Consider the following 24386-nt stretch of genomic DNA (forward strand, 5'->3'; position numbering starts at 1 on the left):
CTTGTGGCTTGCGGGATCTTCGTTTCCCCACTAGGGATCCAACCCCGCCCCAGCAGTGCAAGCTCCAGAATCCTAACCACTGGACCACCGGAGAATTCCCTGTCAGTTTTGTTACTAATGTACCTCAAGCGCCTAAAATAATGCCTGGCACACAGTAGCCTCTCAATGAATATTTGTTGAATGCCAAATGAATTAAAGGCCTACTGTGTTCCAGGCCGCTTGCGTTAGATGGACTCTGGCAGGCGCCTCCTTCCCCATCACCTCCACCCAGAGGCAGAAGCTGCTTTGACTCCTCCTGCGCCAGGGGTCGCTGTAGGAAACGCCTGGCCTCCTTCTCAAGTTACCTTCTATCCCCGCACTGCCCTTTGACCCCGTGAAGTCATTGCCCCGAGTTAAGATGGCGGCGTCGGTGGCAACTGCAGCCGGGCGACTTCGGCGGGTCATTCGAAGGTTGCCGCAATGGCGGGGCCCCAGCCGTCGGGCGCTCTCGTCCGAGGCCCCTCCAACCCAGGCCGAGGCCGTGCGGGACGCCTTCCTGAGCTTCTTTCGGGACCGCCATGGCCACCGCCTGGTGCCGTCCGCTTCCGTGAGGCCCCGCGGCGACCCCAGTTTGCTTTTCGTCAACGCGGGCATGAACCAGGTAGGGGCTGAGACGCTGATCCGGGCGGAGTTTGTGACTTGTTCCTGAGAGAAAGGCGTTGCGGGATTGGGCAAAAGAAGCGAAGGGCGGAGCTCCTAGCTTTCGGGGGAAAGAGGGCTGTGCGTGGTTAGGCTACGAGATTGGGGTGCAAATTAGGCCTTGGAGAGGGCTAACCCGGGCAACTTGTGAGTTGAGGTTGAGTCTTAGGTCCAGGAATGGCGGGTGTGGAGTCCCGTGGAGGAAGTCTGGCTTCACTTATTAGTTCTTTAAATAAAGATAAGTTATTGATTAAAATAAATGTTGATGTTGAGCACATGCTATGTGCTAGACTGGGTTCTCTAAGCTTTTGACTTTGAGCACCGCTTACCCTCTCTAGACTTGCTCTGTTTCCAGCCACCAACACATTCCTCCTTCTTTTACCTTGCTTATTTTACTAGCAGAGTCTCTGTTTCATGATTTATTTACCCCTTGTCTGCCCAGACACACCAGAGATGGGTGCCCCCACGCTCCCAGTCTGCCCCCCTGGCCTCTCAGGGGCACGGTCAGCCTTCAGTCTGAACTACCATCTCTCTCCATACCCTCCACGTTTCCCTTCTGCTGAGGGTCTGGACTATCTATCTCGCCCTTCATCTGTTTCCAGTTCAAGCCAATCTTCCTGGGCACTGTGGATCCACGAAGCGAGATGGCAGGCTTTCGACGTGTGGCCAACAGCCAGAAATGTGTGAGGGCTGGAGGACGCCACAGCGACCTAGAGGATGTGGGCCGAGACCTTTCCCATCATACCTTCTTTGAGATGCTCGGCAATTGGGCCTTTCGGGGGGTATATTTTAAGGTGAGTCTCCAGGAAGCCCTGGAGTTAGGAAAGGGTCAGTGGTCAGCCAAGAAAGGGGTCAAGGTTAGTCCTGTCTCCACTCTTAGAGTCTGCTTAGGGAGGGCTTCAGACCAGACACAGAGGCAAAGTGCTAGATGAACACTTATAATAGGAATGTGTCTCGTTTCTCTGATTGGGTTGTAAACTCCTTGAGGGCCAGGACTATGCCTCCTGCCTAATGGCTGGTCAATAATTATTGTATGAATAAATGGTAAGACAGCAATACTAAAGTGCAGGAGTTAAAAATCATCCCAGGCTAGGGTGGATAGAGGATTTCATGGAGAAGGTGGGACTTGAAAGAATGTAGCATTCAGAAGAGGGAGGAGGCTTTCTATGCAGGAAAAACTCAGAATTAGAAATGGTCATGGCGTGTTCTGGAAACACCGTGGACAGTGGAAATGGTTTTGTCTTAAGCCGAGGGCTGAACTCATGTGGCTTGATTGGAACTTCAATGGGGCCTTCTTCTCACCCATTTTCCTCTTCCCAATGGGTTTGCACTGCAGGAGGAGGCTTGCAGCATGGCCTGGGAACTGCTGACTCAGGTCTATGGGATCCCTGAGGACAGGCTCTGGGTCTCCTACTTTGGTGGTGACCCCAAGGCTGGGCTGGGCCCGGACCTGGAGAGCAGGGACATCTGGCTCAAGTTAGGGTGAGTCCACCCCCACTTATGTCCACTCCTGGAGCACAAGAGGACTGGAAAATAGAGACTACCAGAGAGTCTTGGCATATCCCGGGATACTGTAGGGTCAGCCCTGTTCCTCCTCCTGCTGAGCTTAATGGAAGGGTTCTCCTGGCAGAGGGGGTACCAGGTTCTGCCTTTGTCTCCCCACCACCCGTCTGGCTTCCTTCCCAGGGTGCCTGCCAGCCGCATGCTCTCCTTTGGACCACAGGAGAACTTCTGGGAGATGGGGGATACTGGCCCTTGTGGGCCCTGTACTGAGATCCACTATGACCTGGCTGGTGGGGTGGGAGCCCCCCAGCTGGTGGAGCTTTGGAATCTGGTCTTCATGCAGCACAACAGGTAATGGGGTGCGAGAGCAGGAGGGAAATCCCCGACTGGAAGTGAAAAAGTCGGCAGTCAGGACACTTTCATCCATTTTTTATAAAAACAAACACTTAAACAGCGTTTACAATGTGCCAGGCATATTGCTAAACACTTTTCAAATAGTAGTTGATTTAATCCTCGTCTTTGCCCATAACAGTTGAAACTAGTCACTGCTGCTCTCCAGACTCTGCTCTCTTATATGATGGAGTTGAACTTGACGATCTCTTAAGATTTTCTACCAGCCTTGACATGTCTCTTTCTAAAGCAAAGAATTGTGTCCCAGAAAGGGGATGCCTGGGTCCAGGCAAGGGTCCAAGCAGAGGGTGAAGGCGGAGGTCACTCTTTATGAGAAAGGACGGGACCCAAGGCCATCGTCGTCTGCTTTTGGGGGTGGGGGGATGATACTGCCCTCTGGTTCCTCCCATTGTCAGCCCCCCAGGACCCTCCCCCATCCCTTTATGCCACTTGAGCATCTGCCTCATACCTGTAATCCTGTGGCGGGGCCTCACCTTGCACACCCTTCCTGGCCAGAGAGGCAGATGGAAGCCTGCAGCCCCTGCCCCAGCGGCACGTGGACACGGGAATGGGCCTGGAAAGGCTGCTGGCCGTGTTGCAAGGCAGACGCTCCACCTACGACACCGACCTCTTTTCCCCACTGCTCAATGCCATACACCAGGTGAGCCCACCTCTTCCCTTCCAGAAGCCCCTCTGACCTGCTCTCACCCGTGCTCACTGCCATTGCTTTCCATCTTTGTTGAGAACTCAGAATATGTTCTTGCCTGTGGGGACAGTGACCAGCCAAGGATACAAAGGTGTCAGACGTGAGGCTCCGATTCATATTTACTACCTGATATTGCTCCTAACTCCTTCCTTCCTTCATTTATGCAAAAAATAGGTGTTGAGTACCTACTTTGTGTTAAATCTTTGTGCTTGGTTCAGGAGATACAGCAGTAAAGAGAAAAGAGATCATGGAGATTACATTCTAGCCTAAGAAATAGGTAATAAACAAATGTATTAAAGAACAAGATAGGGCTTCCCTGGTGGCGCAGTGGTTAAGAGTCCGCCTGCCGATGCAGGGGACACGGGTTCGTGCCCCGGTCTGGGAAGATCCCACATGCTGCGGAGCGGCTAGGCCCGTGAGCCATGGCCGCTGGGCCTGCGCGTCCGGAGCCTGTGCTCCGCAACGGGAGAGGCCACAACAGTGAGAGGCCCGCGTACCGCAAAAAAAAAAAAAAAAAAGAACAAGATAGCCGTTTACAGATCGTGAATAGGCAGTAAACCTGGGTGATAGTAATTGGCAGGGGACAGGGGGTCGACAAGAATCTTAGATGACATGTTTGGGGAAGGCTCACCAAGGAGATATCTCTGAGCTGAAACCTGAAAGAAGAATCAGCCACAGGAAACTCATTCCAGGCAGAAGCAACAGTGAATACCAAGGCCCTGATACAGGAAAGGAACAAAAAGTGGCCAGCCAGCTAAAGTAGAATCACGTGGAATAGGGTTAGAGTGTGTGTGTGGGTTCACTCTTGCTGTATAATAAACCACCTAACATTTTGTGGCTGAAAACAACAACCATTTATATAGCGTACGAGACTGTGGACAAGCAATGTAGGCTGTGCTCAGCTGGGTCACTCTTGGTCCTGTATGAGCTCACTCATACATCTGTGGTCAGCTGCTAGGCGCCTCTACTTCTGGGAGTTGGCTGGCTGTCAGTTTAGGGCTATGGCGATGACCGGGTTGTATGTCTGTCATCCAGCAGGGTAGCTCGGGCCTGTTCACATGACAGCTTGGCAAGGTTCCAAGAAGGAGAGTGGAAGCACATGAAGCCTCTTAGGGCCTGGGCTCAGAACAGTGTCATTTCCACCACATTCTGTTGGCCAAAGCAAGTCACAAGTCTAGCCCAGATCCAAGGGATGGAGAAATCAATTCTATTCCTTGATAGGAAGCACCTGTAAAGTCACGCTGCAAAGTGGCATGCACACAGGAAAGGGAAGGACTGTGGCCAATTTTGCAAACAGTCTACCACAGAGAGGAAGGCAGGAGTCAGATCTTGTGGGGCCTTGAAGTCCAAAGTGAGTCTTCTATTCTAAATGTGGTGAGATGGGCTCCAAGGCAGGAGGGGCACAATCTGATTGACACTTTTAAAAGGCCACTCCTGTTGCCGTTTGAAGGATAGGCTGGAAGGAGACCAGAGTAGAAGCTGAGAAACCAATTGGGAGCTTTTTTCATAGTTCAGGAAAGATAATAGGGTGTGGCCTAGGTTGGTAGCAGTGGAAGTGGAGAAAAGTAGATTGATTTGAGAGATCTCATGGAGGTAGACACAAAAGACCCCACTGATGGATTGGATGGGGAGAGGAAAGAAAGTCAAGCCTGGCTCCCGAGTTTTTGACTTGAGTAATGTGGTGAATGGCAGGACTGTTTATTGAGAGGGGGAAGCTTGGGGAAGAGACAGGTTTGGAGCTGGATGAATCAAGCACTCTGCTTTGGAGCACAGCTTAATGTATTCACAGCTCACACACTCCTTCCCTGCGGCCATAGAGGCTGTAGAGGCAGGTGTGGGGAATGAAGAGCACCTGCGTGGGACGGTCCTGGTTCAAATCTCGGACCTGCTCTTGAATCGTGTGCCCTTGTACAACTTAGCTCCTCTGAGTCTCACTTTCCTCTTTTTTTGCTTGTTTTTATTTTTTTCCACTTTTTTTTGGTCTTGTCTTTTTTTTTTTCCTTCTCCACTTTCCACTTTCCACTTTAACACCGGAAGTTTTAGGGATTAGACACCATATCGTTCAAGTACCCACCCAGTTCTGATAATAGAAATTCAGTAAATGATCACAGCTATGCTCCTTGTCTGTGCTGAATGTGGGCCCCAGGAGGCAGGGACTGGCTCTCTTTCACCTTTGAAGCTTCTCTGGCCCAGGCCATTCCAGATGCGGTCAGCTTTAGGGGTGAGGGCAGATGCTCCAAGAGTGATGGAGAGTGTCCCTCCTGGGCCAGGGCAGGCAGGGCCGGCAGCCATGTCTCCTCTCCTGCTTCCCAGGGTTGCGGGGCACCCCCTTACTCGGGCCGGGTTGGGGCAGCGGACAAGGGGCACACAGACACAGCGTACCGTGTGGTGGCTGACCACATCCGCACGCTCAGCGTCTGCATCGCCGATGGCGTCTCTCCTGGGATGTCTGGTGCACCGTGAGTCTGGAAGGGCTACAGCAGGGGCAGGGGCTGCTGGGAGTTGCAGGGGACAGGAGGGAGGAGATGGAGAGGTGGGTCGGGTTGAGATGGCAGGAGGAGGGGGAAGCGAGCACACACTCTGGACCTTGCCCTCCCCTCTCCCCTCCCTGCTGACCAGGGGCTGCTGGGGGCTCATCTGGGCTCTGAATCCTTCTAGGCTGGTACTTCGTCAGATCCTCCGTCGAGCTGTGCGGTTCTCTACAGAGTTGTTGCGGGCACCACCTGGCTTCCTGGGCAGCCTGGTGCCTGTAGTGGTGGAGACGCTGGTAAGGGCAGAGCTTCCTCACTTCCCTGGGCCTCCCTTGGGTCTCAGGGAACCTGTCGCTGAGCCCATACAGTGCCCCGGCCTGGGTTCCCCACCCTAAATGTCCAGCCCAACGTCCTCTCAGTGGGCTTACAAAAAGCAGGGAGCCTTCAGGAGGCCTTCTGGCCCAGGCTGCTGAGCCTTTGACCTCGGGACCCCCCTTCTGCCCGTATCAGTCCCCCTCCCCCGAGAGAAACTGATTCCCCATTTGGATCCCTCCCCCGTCCATCAGCCTCTCTGAGTCTCCACGGCAGGTGTCCCCAGGGAGGCCCAGGGTGGAGGTGCAGAGTGGGCTGGTTGCTTTTGACACCTCCTCAGCCCTGTCCGCCACCCCTAGGGAGGTGCTTATCCAGAACTGCAGAGGAACTCAGCCCAGGTACTGGATTTGGATCGGGGAGGGAGGGGCTCCTTCTCAGGAGACCCAGCTCCAGCCCTGCCGTGCCCCCATTCAGATAGCCAGCGTGGTGTCAGAGGATGAGGCGGCCTTTCTGGCCTCCCTGCAGCGGGGTCGGCGGATCATCGAGCGGACCCTGAGGCGCCTGGGGCCTTCCGATATGTTCCCTGGTGAGCAGGGCACCTGGCCGAGGTGTGAGGGACCCACTTAGGCGAGCCAGGCCCAGGCCTCACATCCCACCTCCTCCCCCACGTCCCTCTCCCCGTACTCTCTCTCCAGCACCTCCCTGCTTCTCCTCACTTCCGTGCTGCCCAGCTGGCCCTGCCTCTGGTCTCTGCTTTCCAAGGCTGGCTTCATGCCAAGAATGAGCTTCTCACCTCCTTTGAAATCACATATGCCAAGGGAGGACCCTGGGCTACCCCCAGCTCTGGCTTTGGGGCCTGAAGGTGACCCCTCTCCCGGGCCTTCCCAGTGTGGGGAGGGGGCACTTGTGCTTGGCACCCAGTGGCTTCTGTGTGGTCAGAAAAGCCCTGGCCCTTACTTTTCCCTTACTTCTTCTCCCTCCCTCCATCCTGCCCCTCCTCCCTCAACACCCCTTCCGTCCCTTGTCTTCCTTTCTCATAGCCGAAGTGGCCTGGTCCTTGTCACTGTCTGGGAACCTGGGGCTCCCCCTGGACCTGGTGGAACTGATGCTGGAGGAGAAAGGGGTGCAGCTGGACTCTGCTGGACTGGAGCGGCTGGCTCAGGAGGAGGCCCAGGTACAGGCTGGGGCACTCCCACACAGGGCTCTGCTGGGGCATGTCGGCCCCTTCCCCAGCCCTGAGTTCTTGTGGGAGGAGCTGCAGCTATTGAAGGAAACAGGAGTCTGAGGTAGGGTCTGCCCCTTCACTCAGGCTCCACCCACAGTCCATGGAGGGGAACGCTAGTTCAGTGGGCCACACAGAGTAGCAGAAGGGGAGAGGCCAGCACAAGGTCCTAGAGAGGGGCCGTCAGAGGCAGCAGTGGGTGAGGGAGGCCTGGTCCTGAGACCCCCGCATGAGGGTGGTTCACTAGCCAGCCCAGGGTCTCTAGCAGCCAGCCCAGCCTGAGGGCTTATTCCAGAGGGAGTGCAGGTTTCACACAACTGTGTGGTAGGGACAGGGCTCTCTGGAGACTCAAGTCCCGTTGCACTCTCCGTGCACCCCTTCTGTGCACACACGCCTGTCCCGCAGCACCGGGCACGGCAGGCCGAGCCAGTTCAGGAGCAGGGACTGCGGCTTGACGTCCACGCGCTGGGGGAGCTACAGCGCCAAGGGGTGCCCCCAACCGATGACAGCCCCAAGTACAACTACTCCCTGCGACCCAGTGGCAGTTATGGTGAGAGCCTAGACTCAGGTGGGTGGCCACGGGCTTGCCTGACCATGATTGGGAAGGACGTCAGAGACCAGCTACCAGGCCTGTGCCTTCCCTGGGGTAGCCACCGGGGTTCTCTAGGGGCCCCGGCTGGAAGTGCCCCCCAGCCCTGTGCCTACTGACTTCAAGGAAGGCGCAGACCCACATCCTGCATCCCGAGCCCCTGCCTAGCACTGATAACCATCCTTGGCCCTGGCAGAGTTCGGCACCTGTGAGGCCCAGGTGCTCCAGCTGTATACAGAGGATGGAACAGCCGTGGCCTCCGTGGGGGAAGGCCAGCGCTGTGGCCTCCTCCTGGACAAAACCAACTTCTACGCCGAACAGGGAGGTCAGGCTTCCGACCGAGGCTACCTGGTGCGGGTGGGACTGCAGGTGAGCCCCCCCAGCCCCCCTCACACACAGAGGCTCCTGCAGGAGGCAGACCTGAGCCAGAAGGGAACCAAGGGGAGGGAGAGGCTGCAAGCACTCAGTGCCTTGGCCCTGCCCTCCCCCAGGACGTGCTGTTCCCAGTGGCCCGGGCGCAGGTCTGCGGAGGCTTCATCCTGCATGAGGTGGCGGCCCCTGAGTGCCTAAAGGTGGGCGACCAGGTACAGCTGCACGTGGATGAGGTGAGGACCCCACCCCTGCTGTTCGTGACGTCCCGCAGCCCCTTTGCTCTCCCCATCCCCACCTACACCCAGGACCCTGGGTGACAAAAGTGTTTCAGGCCTGGCGTCTGAGCTGCATGGAGAAGCACACAGCCGTCCACCTACTAAACTGGGCGCTGCGGCAGGCCCTGGGCCCTGGCACAGAGCAGCGAGGGTCCCATCTCAATCCTGAGTGGCTGCGCTTCGACGTGGCCACACAGGTGAGCAGGACACAGAGGGGCAGCCTTCAAGTGAGGCGACGGGCTTAGAGGGAGTCTGGTAATGTGGGAGTTTGGCCAGTAAGGGGGCCTGGGCTGCCTCTCGTTCAGTCACTGGGGGGTCTGGGGCAGGGGTTTCCCATCAGGCTCCTCCTGCACCAGTGAGGGTTAGGCGAGCCAGTGTGTGGAGCCACCCCTTCACCTCCAGCCACCCAGCTTCCTTTTCCCTGCTGTCACCCAGGCCATTCTTGCTCAAGCGGAGCTGCCCTCTCCCTTTACTGCCATCCTGTCTCCTTGTACCTCCGGCTCAAATCCTCTGGAAAGTGCTCACTGACTAAATCTCGTTCCACTTGATAACTCCTTGCTCCTGCGTCTCCCCCATCCTGTATTTCTCTTCCACTGGCTGACCCTTGTTGTAAGCTCCCTGAGTCCAGAGCCTCCATTTTCTGTCTCTTCATCCACTTTCAGTGCCTAGTGAAAGGCCTGCAGCTTCCGATAGGCCCAACCCCCAGGTAGATTTCTAAAGAAAAGAATTGTTAGCTCCACAAATGTGTATTGAGCACATGTTATATACTAATCCCTGTTCTAGAACCTGGGGGTAGTTCAGTGAACACTGCTTCTTCATGCATCACTCCCAGGCATGGGGCTGACTGCCTGTTGGTCTATCTGTTTCCCCCCAACGCCCCCAGGCCCCACTGACCCCAGAGCAGCTCCGGGCAGTGGAGGGCACTGTGCAGAAGGCAGTGGGGCAGGATGAGGCCGTGTACATGGAGGAGGTGGCCCTGGCACGCACTGCCCGTGTCCCCGGCCTGCGTTCTCTGGATGAGGTGTGCTGGGGGAGCCCACGGGGTGGAGGTTGCCTGCCCGCCGCCCCCACCCTCCCCTCCCCTCAGACCCCTTAACAGACCTGTGCCCTCTCACTGTCAGGTATACCCAGACCCTGTGCGGGTGGTGTCTGTGGGTGTGCCTGTGGCCCAGGCGCTGAACCCAGCCTCCCAGGCCGCACTGCAGACTTCTGTGGAGCTGTGCTGTGGGACGTGAGTCACTCCTCTCTGCCTGCTCTGGCCTGGGGCCCTGGACCTCCTCCCTTCCCTGGTCTTTGGAGCCACCAGCCCCTGGTTTGGAGCTCAGGCTGCTCTTTTCTCTCCCGTCGTCCCCCCGGCTTCCTCCTCCCTCCCTCTGCCCACAGGCACCTGCTACGCACAGGGGCTATAGGGGACCTGGTCATCATCGGGGAGCGCCAGCTCGCCAAGGGCACCACCCGCCTCCTGGCCATCACTGGGGATCAGGCCCAGCAGGTCAGCATGCCAGCAGGGCCTGGGAGGCTTCTGGGTGTGGATGGGGGTCAGAGAACGCATAGCTGATGCTCTCAGGCCGGGGGATGCCCAGCAGCAGAACCAGTGTTCATACCTGAGCACCAGGATGGCCCTACCAGCTGCTGGCAACTGGCATCTGTTGTGATTATTTGGTACCTTGATGGGTCCTGATTGTTCAGTGTTTCTAACTTGGTCCTACCCAGCAATGGGTTGAGAGTGCCTGTCTTGGAGAGGGAAAGTAAGCCAAGCAGTCCTGACCATCTGGTTCTTTCCCTGCAGGCCCGAGAGGTGGGCCAGAGCCTGGCCCAGGAGGTAGAAGCAGCCGCAGCACGGCTGAGTCAGGGCAGCCGGGATGTGGTGGAGGCTCAGCAGCTGTCCAAGGACATGGGACGACTCACTGATGTGAGGGCCACCCCCAGCATGGAGCTGTCCCCTCCCTCTCCTGGCCATGTTCCCTTCCGCGTGCATTCCTGGACCCTGCCCATCTCTCCCCAGCATTCCTGTTAGACTTTAGCTGGCCCAGATATTTGTCGGTGGTCTGCAGGGTGGGATGTGGTGGGTGTGGTCTCTTCCCTGGCCTTGCTGGTGGTCCCTGCCTCAGAGACCGTGGCTCAGGGAGGGCAGGGATTGTTGTACTGCTTCTGACCATAGGCCGTGGACACTGCCGTGATGCCCCAGTGGCAGCGGCGGGAGCTTCAGGCCACACTGAAGGCGCTACGGCGGCGTGCCAACACTGCCGTCCGGAAACTGGAAATGGGGCAGGTAAGAGGAGGTCCAGCTGCACCCAGGGGGGCAGATACCAGGCACACCCAGCAAGGGTCAGAGATGCTCTAGCACACACGCTGAGAAGCCTCAAAGCCTGGCAGGGGGGTGGGGGTGGGTGGCAGCTCCCTCCTCTCCTGCCAGCTGAGTGCCATCATCAGGCCATTTCCCCACTTCTCTCTCTGCCAAACTGGGTCTCTCCCCCAACTCCCAAGTCTGGCTCAGACTCTCCCTCCAGGAAGCTGACTTGATTGCGCCATTCAGCCCTAATTGCTCCTTGACTGTGGATCCTCCCCCCTCCACCCCCTCTCACCCATCTGTGCTCCAGCCTTAGTCCTTTCACCTTCAGTGGCCTATTTGTAGGGCCCTGGAGCTATGATGAAAGGGAGGAGGTGAGGGGGGAGAGGAAGGACACAGGGGGGACCCAAAAGAAGGAGGCCATTCTAGGCAGAACCCCTGGCACCTTTGCTGGGGGAAGGGGGCTGTGGGAGGGGATTTCTGGACTGGGGCTCTGTTCACAAGTGGGGGCTGATTGCCTCCCAGCCCGACCCCCATGCTGTCCTTCCTGCCTCACAGGCTGCACAGAAAACCCAGGAGCTGCTACAGCGGCACTCGGAGGGGCCCCTGATTGTGGACACAGTTTACGCTGAGTCCCTCTCAGTAAGTGTTGCAATTGGGGGTGGCCCCAGGGTCTGGGGAGGGGAAAGTCCTGGCAGGGAGGAAGCTGGGAGTCCGGGAAGCTGTGAGGTGCCATCTCCCCTCCCTTGTGCAGGTGCTGGTGAAGGTGGTCCGGCAGCTGTGTAAGCAGGCGCCCAGCACGTCTGTGCTGCTACTCAGCCCCCAGCCTCTGGGGCAGGTGCTGTGTGCCTGTCAGGTGGCCCAGGTAAGGAAAGAGGGAGGGCAGCTCCCACCGTGCCCGTCTCTTGGTCCAGCTCTCTGATTCCACACCTTTTATTCCTCCCACACGAGGGAGCCACAGCTGGGTAGAGGCCATCTCTGCAGATACCCCAGGGTGGGGATAGGACCACCTCCTTCTCCCTAACCCACCCCCTCCCCCGCCCCACCCACGAAGGCACCGAAAGACTCCCTAATTCCCACCACGCCACCTCCAGGCTGCACATTTCTTGCGAACAGGTAGCAGCCATTCATCAACCTCCACTCACGCATTCCCAGCCCGTCCCTCTCCTGTCTCCTCGCCTCATTACCCCCACCATGTGCCCGGCTCAGGAGAGGGTCCTAATCGCCATGACTCCACTCTCAAAGGTACAACTGAGTGGATGGTGGCAGGGAGGGCTGCTCTGCATCACTGCCCCTTCTGTTTCTGTCCTCAGAGTGCCGTGCCAGCCTTCACCGCAGAGGCCTGGGCGCTGGCTGTGTGCAGCCACATGGGGGGCAAGGCCTGGGGCTCTCAAGTGGTGGCCCAGGGCACCGGAAACACTGCTGACCTGGACGCTGCCCTCAGTACAGCCCGAGCCTATGCCCTCAACAAGCTCTGATCCAGGCTCACTCAGGGACTCACAGAGACTAAAGAGACAACAGACAGGCCAGTGCCTGGAGCCCTGAAGGAGCGAGCAGAACCTCCCCGGAAGCTAAGCAGAGGACTAGAGGCTGGAGGCCAAGCAGCTGAGCCGAAGAGGACCACCCTGGGCTGGGCTCTGAGTGGACACAAGAAGATGTGGGCTGGGGAAGGCAGAAGTGGGCCTGGCAAAAGGCCCCCGCTAGTTGAATGTGAAGACATGGCTGTCCCGTCTGTGATTGTTCATTAAAAAGTATTTCACAGAGGATAGGAAGCTCCAGAAGGTTCTTTCGCCTAAAAAAGAGCAGCCTTTTGCCCCCAGCAACCTGGAATGGGTGCCCCATGACTAGTCTGACCCCTCACACTGGGCTGAAAGGCCACCCGGCATCCAGATCAGAGACCTCCTCATCGCCACAAGTGCTTGGGCAGGCCCTCTATGCCAGCCTGTTCTGGGCACCCACAAAGGCCTCCTTGGCCACCAAGATCCATTAACTGTCACGTAAAAGTCATGAGAGCCAGGTAGATCCTCTCTGGTGTCACTTGTTTCATTAACAACAACTTCTCATTTTAATGAAGTCTCTGGTGATTTGTTGATAAAATGAGCTAATAGGTACTGGTCAGTTGCTGAGAATGTGGCAAGAACCAACCAGACTTCCTGCCCGTGTGGAGTTTGCTTCCAGTGGGGAAACAGCAATGAAGAGAAAGAAGAGGGTGTCAGACGGGGATGAGGTCTGCAGAGAGCGCGGAACTGGGGAGTGGAAGGGTGGGGGTGGCATCTGGGGGTGGGTGTGAGCCACGTGGACCTCCAAGGGAAGAGCCAGTGCAGGGGCCTAAGTGGGTAGTGAACAGGCAGGTGTCAGGCCTTGGGGTCAGAAGGGAGCGGAGCCAGAGCAAGCCTACTCTTAAGTTGCACAGGGGCTTCCCTGGTGGCGCAGTGGTTGAGAGTCTGCCTGCCAATGCAGGGGGCACGGGTTCGAGCCCTGGTCCGGGAGGATCCCACAAGCCGCAGACTAGGCCCGTGAGCCACAATTACTGAGCCTGCGTGTCTGGAGCCTGTGCTCCGCAACGAGAGAGGCCGCGATAGTGAGAAGCCCGCGCACCGCGATGAAGAGTGGCCCCCACTTGCCGCAACTAGAGAAAGCCCTCGCACAGAAACGAAGAGCCAACACAGCCATAAATTAATTAATTAATTAATTAATTAAAAAAAAAAAAGTTGCACAGCACCAGCCCCAAGCCTGAGCTGAAGCTGAAGCTGAAATTGGCAGCTCAGAGCAGGAGGAAGCCAAGGGATGGAGGGCAGCCCTCCTCCCCTACCAAAATGAATCCACCCAGGACCAAGCCAGACACGGGAACTCCACGTCTGTTCGCAGATCTCTGTCGCTGGATGAAAGAAGGGACCTCGGGACCCATCTCCAAGTCAGAGGCTCCCTGGCTGCGAAGTTCTGTGGCCATTTAGTCAAAATTATGAGAGCGGAGCAGGCCCTCCTGACGTCATTTCCTGCATGATTTCTTGTTCTAAGTGAGGCATCAGTGATTCGTTAGTAAATCACTGATGAGGGCTTGAAAGGGACCTGAATTCTTGGACCCTGGCTGCTTGTAGCCCTGAGGAGTTGCAAAGCTTTCCCTTGGGATTTTGGCAACTGCAGCAGTGGCCACTGTTCAGTGGTGCTCAGCAAAGACCTGTCTCTTTACATGTGGACACCAAGGTGAGGAGTTGGGGGTACCCATTTTATTAATGAGTTAATTGAACTTCTAAGGTGCTAACCTGTCCAGGGTAACCAACTAGTAATCATCAGCAGAGCTGAAATTAAAGCTAAGCTCTGTCTGCACTGAAACTTCTTACTACTCTTGGTTGCTCTTCCCCTCTTGAAGGACAATTTCCTTTTCTAACTAGCCAGCCCCCATGAAGTTGGTCATTCCTGGTATCAGGCTTGGGGCTGTGGGAGGGAGCACTGTGGAGGCCTGGGCCTTCCTGCCTGGTGCCACTCTTCAGCCTTGCTGACACCCTGAAGAAAGGCCAAGGGTACCTCTGCAGGGATGCCGCAGCCCACTGCTCCCCTGCAGGGCCTGGAGTCAACTGGGGGCCTCAGGGGAGTTCAGGAACGCCTACAGGTGCCCTTCCACCCTTCTCCTCTTCCAGAAAAGACCGGCTGCTGATGCTTTTCCGAGACCCTCTTTCCATTCGTCATGCCCACCTCCATTTCCACACAAAAGGCTCCGAGAAGGAAGAGCACTGTAGCGGTCCAGGAGCCCTGCCGCCATCCCCCACTCCCCACCTTCCCCCTCAAAAGCCCACCCGTTCCTAAACATGTCCCCAAGACGCACAAAGCGTGCCGCACCGCCAGGGTTCCCACTGCCCGCTTGGCGGCCCCACACAGCGCCTCAGACGGACACTTCTTTGCGTCGACCCTGGGCCAAGGCGCGCTGCAACAACCTTCCAAGAGCAGAGACCGGCTTGCACAAGTGCGCACGCGCACTCGTCGTCGTCTAGGATCCGGCCCCTAGTGACGCAGGGCGTCCCTAACGACCTGCGCCGCGAGGGACCTGCGGGAAGGTGAGCGCCCAGGCCTCCGAAGCGGTGAGGCAAACTCGACCCTGGTCTCCCCTAGCCGGCTGAGCTCCCCCTGCCCCGACTCCCACCCACGGGGCGCGGGAACTCCTCCAGCGTCCTCCCACCCGGCCGAAGTCTGCAGGCTGCCGCAGCCTTGGCTCCATATTTCGCGAGGGGAGAAAGAGCCGGTCTGTACCTACGAGAGGCCCCCAACCCCACCCCCATTTGAAGTGGGATCCGTGCCTCCTAACCCGCTACAGCCACTGCAAATGCCCAGGGTCTGCGAGTCAGGGGAGGGAGTCCGTGAGATGGAGAAAGGGGAAAGTGGAGCAAGAATAGGTCGTGGGGGAAAGTAGTCCCAAGCCCCCCGGCCCCAGTCTTCCCATAAAGGCTGACCTCTATTCCCAGCTCCTGCTGGCTGAAGTCCCTCAAGACAACAGACATAAGTGGGCCTGGCCCAAGGGTGTGATAAGACTGTTTCACCAGCCAGAGACCAAGGGTGGTGGACCAGAGCTGTCAGAGAAACTTTTGTGCCCCTCATTTATGATTCTGCAAACTGTGAATTCCCAAATGTGAATGTGCCAGTGACTTGGCCTGAGGTAGGGTCTGATACAGTACGCGTGAAAGGGATCGGCGGGGGGGATGTAGACAAAAGCCCAGGGCCCTGAGGAGAAGCTGGCTGAGAAGGCAGAGGAAGCACCATCAGAGAAGGTGGCGGGGGAGGTGGGGTGAGGGGGCATCAAAGCCCAGCCAGCCCAGAGGGGGCGTCCAAGGCCACAGAGGTGCTCAGGGGCCTAAAGAAGGCCAGGTGCTTCTGCTTCTCAGTTCTGAGGGAGGGAGGTGAGGACCTGGGATGTGGTGAGCAGAAAGGGGAGAGGGCACTCCCTCCCCTAGCATCTTCAACTTTCCCGTTTGGGCAGGCAGGAGGAGCCTCTGCACAAAGTGGTTGGATTTAACTGGGGACTTGAGAAGGATGGAGAAGGTCTGAGAACTTTCTGAGAAGAGGGAATGTGCTGGAGAGTCGAGCATTGAATCCTAGGTCTGGGAGGAGCATGGGGGGCCCGGTGTGGACCATGGGGCAGGAGAGCACAGCTCTGCAGTATCTCTTGGGTCCTCGTGGGGCCTCAAAAGCTTAAGGATACAGGTGATAATCCAGTTTTGCAGAAGGACCCTGTGCCTGGAAGTGACTTAGCGGGTGAGGGAGCCTGGGCTGTTTAGGTCAGCAGCAACGAGGGTAACCCTGGGCTCCACGCTGGAGAGAGTGGAAGGCCCACTGGAAAAGTGCTGTGACGACTGGGTCTAGGGCAATTTAGGAAGCAATCCCAGCACCTCGTGATTTGTCTCTGGTTTTGTGCAGAAAAGTAAGGGAGAGCTTAGGACAGACATCAGCTCAAAGCTCAGCTTCTCCACGTACTCACTGTGTGATGCTTAGCAAGTTACTTAAGTTCCCTAAGCCTCTGTTTGCTTTGTTTTCCTGTTTGTGAAATGAGGATAATAGAGTTATCATAATAGTAATCCTCAAAAATAAAATTGAAGATTTCATAGGCTTACATAGGTACAGCATCTAACATCTTCGTCGTAATATCTAACACAACTACTGAAGCCCGTGAGCCACAACGAATGAAACCTGCACGCCTAGAGCCCATGCTCCACAACAAGAGAGGCCACCGCAATGAGGAGCCCGCGCACCGCGACAAAGAGTATCCCCTGCTTGCCACAACTAGGGGAAGCCCGAGCGCAGCAATGAAGACCCAACGCAGCCAAAAATAAATAATGAGGACACTCCTGGCCAAACTGAGACATCTCATCACTTTTTTTTTAATTTATTATTTTTTAGGCTGTGTTGGGTCTTTCTTGCGCACGGGCTTTCTTTTTAGCTGCTGTGAGTGGGGGCTACTCTTTGTTGCAGTGCTCAGGCTTCTCATTGCAGTGGCTTCTCTTTGCTGCGGAGCACAGGCTCTAGGTGTGCGGGCTTCAGCAGCTGTGGCTCGCAAGCTCTAGAGCGCAGGGTCAGTAGTTGTGGCACACAGGCTTAGTTGCCCTGCGGCATGTGGGATCTTCCCAAACCAGGGCTCGAACCCATGTCCCCTGCATTGGCCAGTGGATTCTCAACCACTGCACCACCAGGGAAGCCCCTCATCACTTTCTGTTGCCTGTGCTTGGACATGTAAAGAGCAGACCTTAACACCTAACCCTTTGAGTTATAGGCTGAATGTGATTTCAGGACCCTGGACGCTGGTCCTGAGGACACAGGGTAGGGACCAGGGAAGGAGGAGGAGGATTTACCTTTCTTCAGGGATTGTGGCCCTGGGTTGGCAGGGTTGATGTTGGAGACATAGCATGTGAGGCCCCACAAGCCCATGAGACAGGTGTCAGGAGATGAAAGATCACTGGGTTGTCCCCACTTTCCCATCTGAGGGCAGGGTGTGCCCTTAGAGGGGGACACAGATGGTGGCACAAGAGGCACTCACTCTCGGTGGCACTCACCTTTCTGGAACGTCAAGAGGATTCCTGCCCCAGAGAAGGACAGAGTCTTGAACACCCTCCCGGTCTTCAAACTCTGGGATTCTCTGACAGCCCCACTGGCTCCCCAGGGAGAGAAGGCTCCAGAAGGGAAGGTACCCACTCTGCCACTTCTGGGGCTGTGCTCTATGGGCCCTTGGGGGCTGTGGGAGGCTGGCTAATGGGTGTCTACCCATCCACAGGCTTCTAGGGAAGATAGTGGCACTAGAACCACCCCCAGCTGCAGACTGATGATGCCCAGGCCAGACTAAGGCTGCCCTGAGGAGGAGGAGGAGTTACCTCAGTTCTCCTGGCTTCTCATTCTCCTGTGACGCCTCCCCAGTCCCCCCAACTCAGCGGTGCATTCTCCTTGCCCCCTTCCCAACTTTGCTTTTTGGACCTGAAACTCATTCACACTGAGGTGTGGACGACTGATAAGAGGGGAAATATATCTATATCCCCTTTCTGACTTAAACTCTAAGATAGGATAATATATTGCATGACCTACTTTTTTTTTAAGTTTGCTACATTAATATCAGTATATATTTCATAATTTACTATGCTTCTGTTTGACCTAAAATGATGAGATGCATTTTCATAATTTTTTTTTTTTTTTTGCGGTACGCGGGCCTCTCACTGTTGTGGCCTCTCCCGTTGCGGAGCACAGGCTCCGGATGCGCAGGCTCAGCGGCCATGGCTCACGGGCCCAGCCACTCCACGGCATGTGGGATCCTCCCGGACCGGGGCACAAACCCGTGTCCCCTGCATCGGCAGGCGGACTCTCAACCACTGCGCCACCAGGGAAGCCCTACTATGCTTTTGTTTGACCTAAAACAATGAGTTCAGTGAATACCCTGGCGGTCCAGTGGTTAGGACTCAGCGCTTTCACTGCCATGGACCAGGTTCAATCCCTGGTTGGGGAACTAAGATTACGCTAGCGGCATGGCCCGGCCAAAAAATAAAATAAATAAATAAGTAAATAGCAGTTCAAGGTTAACATAGGGATATATACACACGCATGTATGGACTGTGAAGATTTCAGTTCATTAGGGAGGAAATGCATTTTAATATAACAGGGATGAAAGCCTCATGTTAGGGACCTGAAATTCCCATAGTGGGGTGTCAAAACCCAGCCTGGGGAGACCCTCCCTGACAGATCCCTGGGACGCCTGCTTCCCAGGGAACAAGAACAGGCTTTTTCTTTCCTAGTGGAGACAGGGGAAGTGACTGGAAGAGCAGGGCACTTTGGATAGAGGCAACCAAGGCCCTGACCCTGGCCCCAGCCCTCCTAGATATCCAGGGACTCGTTACTTCCTGGTCTGGTCTTCAGTTTCTTCATCCATAAAATGGGGGTGAGAAGCCTGCCCTGACTCAGTGTAGAGAAGCATTCTGAAAGAAACTTGTAACTGTTAAGTGCTGATACTGTCCTGTGGCTGGAGAGATGGGAGATGAGGTCGGAGGCTCAGGTGGTCGGGAGAGGAACAGGCCTTTGGAGCTAGACGTCAGGCCAGGTGAGTAATAGCCTGGCGGCCCCTGGCCAACCCATTGAACTAGTTCATCTACCGATTTAGGATTTTTCCTGTAATTTCATTCACCAAATGGTGAACCACCCAAATGGTCAGGACCCTTTGGTCACAAAGGGGCAGAAACCCAACTCTTAGCTTCAGCAAAAGGGACTTGTCAGAAGGCTGTCGAGTTAGGTCTCAGAACTGAAGGAAGCCCTCAGAGGGCCCTCGGGGACGAGGCCTGGGGACCAGAGGTGCCCAGCGTGCTCTGTCCACCTCCCATTCCTACTGGTCTCCACCAGGCAGCATTTCCTCCTGCCTCAGACAGGCCTTTTCCATGTGAAGGGAAACAGCTTCCAGCAGCAGGGGATCCGTATCCTTCAAGGACATATGTCCTTTTGTCTACCTCCACTTGGACAAGTCCCAAGAAGGACTCTGATTGGCTTACATCAGGTGCACCCCTGAACCAATCACTCTGACCAATACAGGGCACTCCTATTGGCCAGAATCTATGATCAGAGGAGGTTGTGCAGCCCCAATCACCAGCTGCCTCCCCAGCAGACCTGACACTGGGTTAGGGATTAGAGACGAAAATGAGTAAGAAAGTGTCCCCACACCGGGAGGAGCCCACAGTCTAGTGTGGGTGTGGGGAGAGGGTGGTCAGTCACCACCGAAGTGACACAGGTACTGGGGTGGGGGGGTCTGACAAAGGGAAGGGGGGGCACAAGAGAAGCTAAAAGGCTCCAGAGGGAAAATGGTGCTTGAGCTCAGGCTCACAAGACCAGTGAGGGTCCGTTTCCCAGGCCAAGACCGTGGGAAAGGCATTCCAGGAAGAAGGAGCAGCTTGAGCAAAGGCTGGGTGGCATAGACTGGTCTGCAGGGTTCCAGATGCAGAGAGGAGTTTATTTCAAATAGAGCGTCCGGTCACGGAGGGCCTTCTACACGGAGCTGAGGAAGCTGGGCTGCACCCCACGAGTGGCGGGCTTACACGGAGGCCTGCCACGGCAACTCTGGGAAGGCTAGATGCTGGATGACACACCCAGTGCTGGGCAGCTGCAGCTACAGTCCAGGTGGACAGTGAGGCCCTGAGCTAAGGCTGCAGCAGGAGGGGAGCTGAGGGACCCTGGGGTGGGAGAAGCAGAAGTGAGGGGAAACAGCAGTAACCAGGTGGGGGGCCTGAAGGAGAGAGGTGGTTCCCAGCTTCGGGGTTCAGGCACCTGGAGGGCCCCTGGTACCCCTGGCCGAGGTAGGGAGCCAGGAGGAGCAGCAGCTCGCAGGAGGCACTGAGTTCTCTTGGGGGGCAGGTTGAATCTGCGGGAGCCGGGAGGCAGGCCAGCGGCCCTGAGTCTGGAAATCAGAGGCGACGGGAGAGCTGCAGCCCAGCAAGAGGACGAAGTGAGGCCGGGCAGCCACAGCTAAACCCTGAGGGCTGGGCCGAGTCAGAGGAGCCTGCGATGGAAGCTTTTGGAGAATGATCCGGAGGCCCCGAGGAGAGTTGAGAGAGTGGCAGCTGCGCAGTGGTTGAGAAGGGCAGGGTCGGGCATGCGACTTGCGACTTGATACCGTCTTTGTAACATTAGTGCCTGGGAGGCAAGGAGTTCGTCTTGCTCGTTATCATTTGAAACATACTTTGTTTTATATTTGATTGGTTCTTTTTTTTTTTTGCGGTACGCGGGCCTCTCACTGCTGTGGCCTCTCCCGTTGCGGAGCACAGGCTCCGGACGCCGAAGCTCAGCGGCCATGGCTCACGGGCCCAGCCGCTCCGCGGCATGTGGGATCTTCCCGGACCGGGGCACGAACCCGTGTCCCCTACATCGGCAGGCGGACTCTCAACCACTGCGCCACCAGGGAAGCCCTTGATTGGTTCTTTTAAGTATTTTTTTAAAGCAACTTTTGGAACTAAAATCCTTCTTAGAAGAATCCTCTGTCTGGTAACAATTTGCTTGCCAAAAATATTTTTGTAATGTCGACTTTAAAAAAAAAATTCAGAAAGTGATGAGTGAAAACTATCAACTCCGACCTAATTATGAGGTTAATGTTGTCAATATTTGCCTTAAAAAGTGACATCAGACCTCGTGGTATGGAGGTCTCTGTAAATGTTGCAGGACAATAGGAGCTCTTTTTTTCTACCAGTGAAGCATGCTGAGCACATGGAGGGCCGCCCTGCCCCTTCTTTCTGAGGAGGGGGCTCAGGGCCCTGGACCAGCCCTGGGGGGTGTCCTGCAGCGCCCTGCCCGGAGAAGGCTGCAGGCTCCAAACAGCGGCCAGAGCGGTTAGGCCCAGACCTTAGGAAGGGCTGCCAGGTCCTAATGCCTAAGGCAATAGGCAGTGAGAGCAGAGCCACCCTGTTCCAGAGAGCACCCCACCAGGCCCCAGGTGGGGTCTCCCAACATGTGGCTTCCTGAGAGGAAGAAGGGACCACCAACCAGGACGGTGAGGCCTGGCAGTGCTGTGAGAAATGCCTGGAGAGCCAGCTCCCCCAGCCAAGCTGGGTTCTGCTCCCTTGGGCATGGCCCACAGGGTGTCCTGGGATGCATCTGGGACCAAGGGGAATACCGGCATGTCTTAGGCCAGAACTGTGGAGGGAGCCCCAGGCGTCCAGGTGCGGAGCTGGCAGGAACAGGGCTGGCCTGTTGTCCCTTTCCTCCTCCTCTTGCCCAGACTGCCAGGCTCCTCATCCTTCTATCCAGACCCGAACACCACCACCACCTTGCCCTTCACGTGTCCCCTGGAGACAGGGAAGGGCCTCACTCAAAGACACCATCTGAGGTCGGCACTCAAGAAGCAGGTCTCTAGGGCTTTCCCTCCCCAGCCCAAGACCCCTGTCCCTCAGAATGCCTTTATCCTCCACACACCCCTTCCAGTACTCTTGTCAAATATTATCAAATACCTCGGGGGAATCTCCACCACAGCCTGCATAGGAAGATATTACTATCCCCTTTTACAGATAAGGAAACTGGAGCTCAGATAAACTAAGTAACTTAGCCGAGGTCACACAGCAAGTCACTGGCAAAGCCAGAAATGCAAAGTCATCTGGTGCCTCCAAGCAGCACCCCCTCCCAGCCACACCCTCTGAAGGACCATTAGTCAAAAAGCACCAGCTGCTTATTCCACAATTCTGGACCCAATCTGTTTGTCAATTTGCATTTGATTTGCATAAGTGTGCCACAAAAATACATAGATATCTTCCTTACACTGCCCCCTCCTGCCTCTCTCTCTCCCTCCTCTCTCTCTAACACACACACACACACACACACACACACACAGAGCCAGGCTCTTCCTCCTTGAGATGCCTAGGGGACCAGGGAGCACCATCTGGTCCCCTCCATCTGCCAAGGACACCTTTGCTGGTTCAGATTGTCCTTCCCACCAGCCACTACTGTTCCGCCTGCAGTCTCAGGGCAGGGACACCTGCAGCAAGGGTGCAGGAATGGACAAATGGAAGGGCGGGGGCAGCCCCGGACACATTCTCTGTCTTCTGACTTCAGCCCCAGATTTAGCTGCCTTGTCGCCTCCCACTCCTTCCCGCTGCTGTCTGGAATGCCTGGAGGCTGGGAGAACTAGGAAGACTGGGATGGGGAGATTGAAGGGAGGGAGCCGAGCTGGAGCCCTCAGAGGGAAGAGGAAAAGGTGCTGGCACCCTGGGCAGGGCATGAGTCCAGTTCCCCTTCTCCTTCCCCTCTCTCCTGTACCACCCAGAACAGTAGCCACTAGCCATCAGATTTTAAAGGCTTAATATAAATACATACATAATATTAATAATTTTCATATTGATTACTTATTTAAGCGATATTTTGTTCATATTGGGTTAAACAAAACTAATTTCACTTGTTTTCTCTTTTTTAATGTCTGTGCGAGAAATTTTTTTTTATTAATTTAATTTTATTCAATGCCTATTATTTGAGAGACAACATAGTATCTTTTTTTTTTAAAGACACCAATTGTACTTGAACATTTGTTACTTTTTTTTTTAAATTTATTTATTTACTTTTGGCTGTGTTGGGTCTTCGTTTCTGTGCGAGGGCTTTCTCTAGTTGTGGCAAGTGGGGGCCACTCTTCATCGCAGTGCGCGGGCCCCTCACTATTGCGGCCTCTCTTGTTGCGGAGCACAGGCTCCAGACGTGCAGGCTCAGTAGTTGTGGCTCACGGGCCTAGTTGCTCCGTGGCATGTGGGATCTTCCCAGACCAGGGCTCGAACCCGTGTCCCCTGCATTAGCAGGCAGATTCTCAACCACTGCGCCACCAGGGAAGCCCTTTTTTTTTTTTTTTTTTTGCGGTACACGGGCCTCTCACTGTTGTGGCCTCTCCCGTTGTGGAGCACAGGCTCCGGACACACAGGCTCAGCGGCCATGGCTCATGGGCCCAGCCGCTCCGCAGCATGTGGGATCTTCCCAGACCGGGACACGAACCCGCGTCCCCTGCATCGGTAGGCGGACTCTCAACCCCTGCGCCACCAGGGAAGCCCATTGTGCGAGAAATTTTTAAATAGTATATGTGGCTTGCATTTTGGCATTCATTATATTTCTGTTTGTATGTTTCTATTGGCCAGTGCTGTTCTCGACCCCATCCTCCTGGTCAGGCAGTTGCTGTTCTGTAAAATACTTTGTGCAGGGAGCTGTTTTGAACTAAATGGTTCTTTATCATACCCCAGTCTTTTGGCCCAACTTGATAGACTGAGTTTAAATCCACCTGTGTTATTTATAAGCTTTGTGACATTGGGCATGTCAGTTAACCTCCCTGTGCTTCAGTTTCACATCAGAAAAATGAGTCTATCAGTGCCTATCTCAAAAAGGCTTTTGTGGGCCTCCCTGGTGGCGCAGTGGTTAGGAGTCCGCCTGCCGATGCAGGGGATACGGGTTCGTGCCCCGGTCTGGGAGGATCCCATATGCCGCGGAGCGGCTGGGCCCGTGAGCCATGGCCGCTGGGCCTGCGCATCCGGAGCCTGTGCTCCGCAACGGGAGAGGCCACAACAGTGAGAGGCCCGCATACCGCAAAAAGAAAAAAAAAAAAAAAAAAAAAAGGCTTTTGTGAGAATCAAATGAGCTGATATGCATAAAAAACTAAAAACAGGGTCCAGCATCCAGCAATTGCTTGTAATTGCTGTGTAGCTATTCCTGTCTAAACTGTGGGGCTGTTGCTTGCTACAGTTTTACGTGTCACAGTATGCTCTGCCGCCTTGGATGCATCATTTTTATTCACTCCTCCCGATCAGCTTACTGGTAATTGTTAGCCTCATTTCACAGAGGAAGCATCTGAAACTCAGAAAGTTTCTGTAACTGGCCCAAGGCCACCCAGCTAGTGGGATTTGCACCTGGATTTGCTCTAATCCAGAGATTGACCCTTAAGAACCACCCCGGCTATGTCTCTTGATAAAAGCCCACCAAGACCCTCCAAAATAACAACTCCATCCCTTCCTCTTGCTCCAGGTTCCCGCCTGCATCCAGGACCCGCCTGTCTGAGAAACTCCCTGTCACAAGGCCATCACCAAGAGGCCACTTGTCCCTGTGTTGTCAGTCCCCAGC

General features: G+C 55.6%; 1 protein-coding gene across 1 annotated transcript; it reads left to right on the forward strand.

The window, feature by feature from the left end:
* The first annotated feature begins 383 nt into the window (after nt 1-383).
* Nucleotides 384-13007, forward strand: AARS2 (alanyl-tRNA synthetase 2, mitochondrial). The gene is made up of 22 exons (XM_060110276.1): nt 384-640; nt 1281-1472; nt 2015-2160; nt 2365-2532; nt 3088-3232; nt 5591-5736; nt 5936-6044; nt 6420-6458; nt 6535-6646; nt 7101-7234; nt 7688-7832; nt 8068-8240; nt 8363-8476; nt 8575-8715; nt 9402-9539; nt 9640-9749; nt 9902-10010; nt 10308-10430; nt 10680-10790; nt 11367-11450; nt 11563-11673; nt 12122-13007. Exons 1-22 carry the CDS (start codon nt 398-400, stop codon nt 12284-12286), a joined length of 2958 nt encoding a protein of 985 aa, XP_059966259.1. The 5' UTR covers nt 384-397; the 3' UTR covers nt 12287-13007.
* Nucleotides 13008-24386: the final 11379 nt, after the last annotated feature.

This window comes from Mesoplodon densirostris, chromosome 10, assembly GCF_025265405.1.
Source record: "Mesoplodon densirostris isolate mMesDen1 chromosome 10, mMesDen1 primary haplotype, whole genome shotgun sequence".
Lineage (NCBI taxonomy): Eukaryota > Metazoa > Chordata > Mammalia > Artiodactyla > Ziphiidae > Mesoplodon > Mesoplodon densirostris.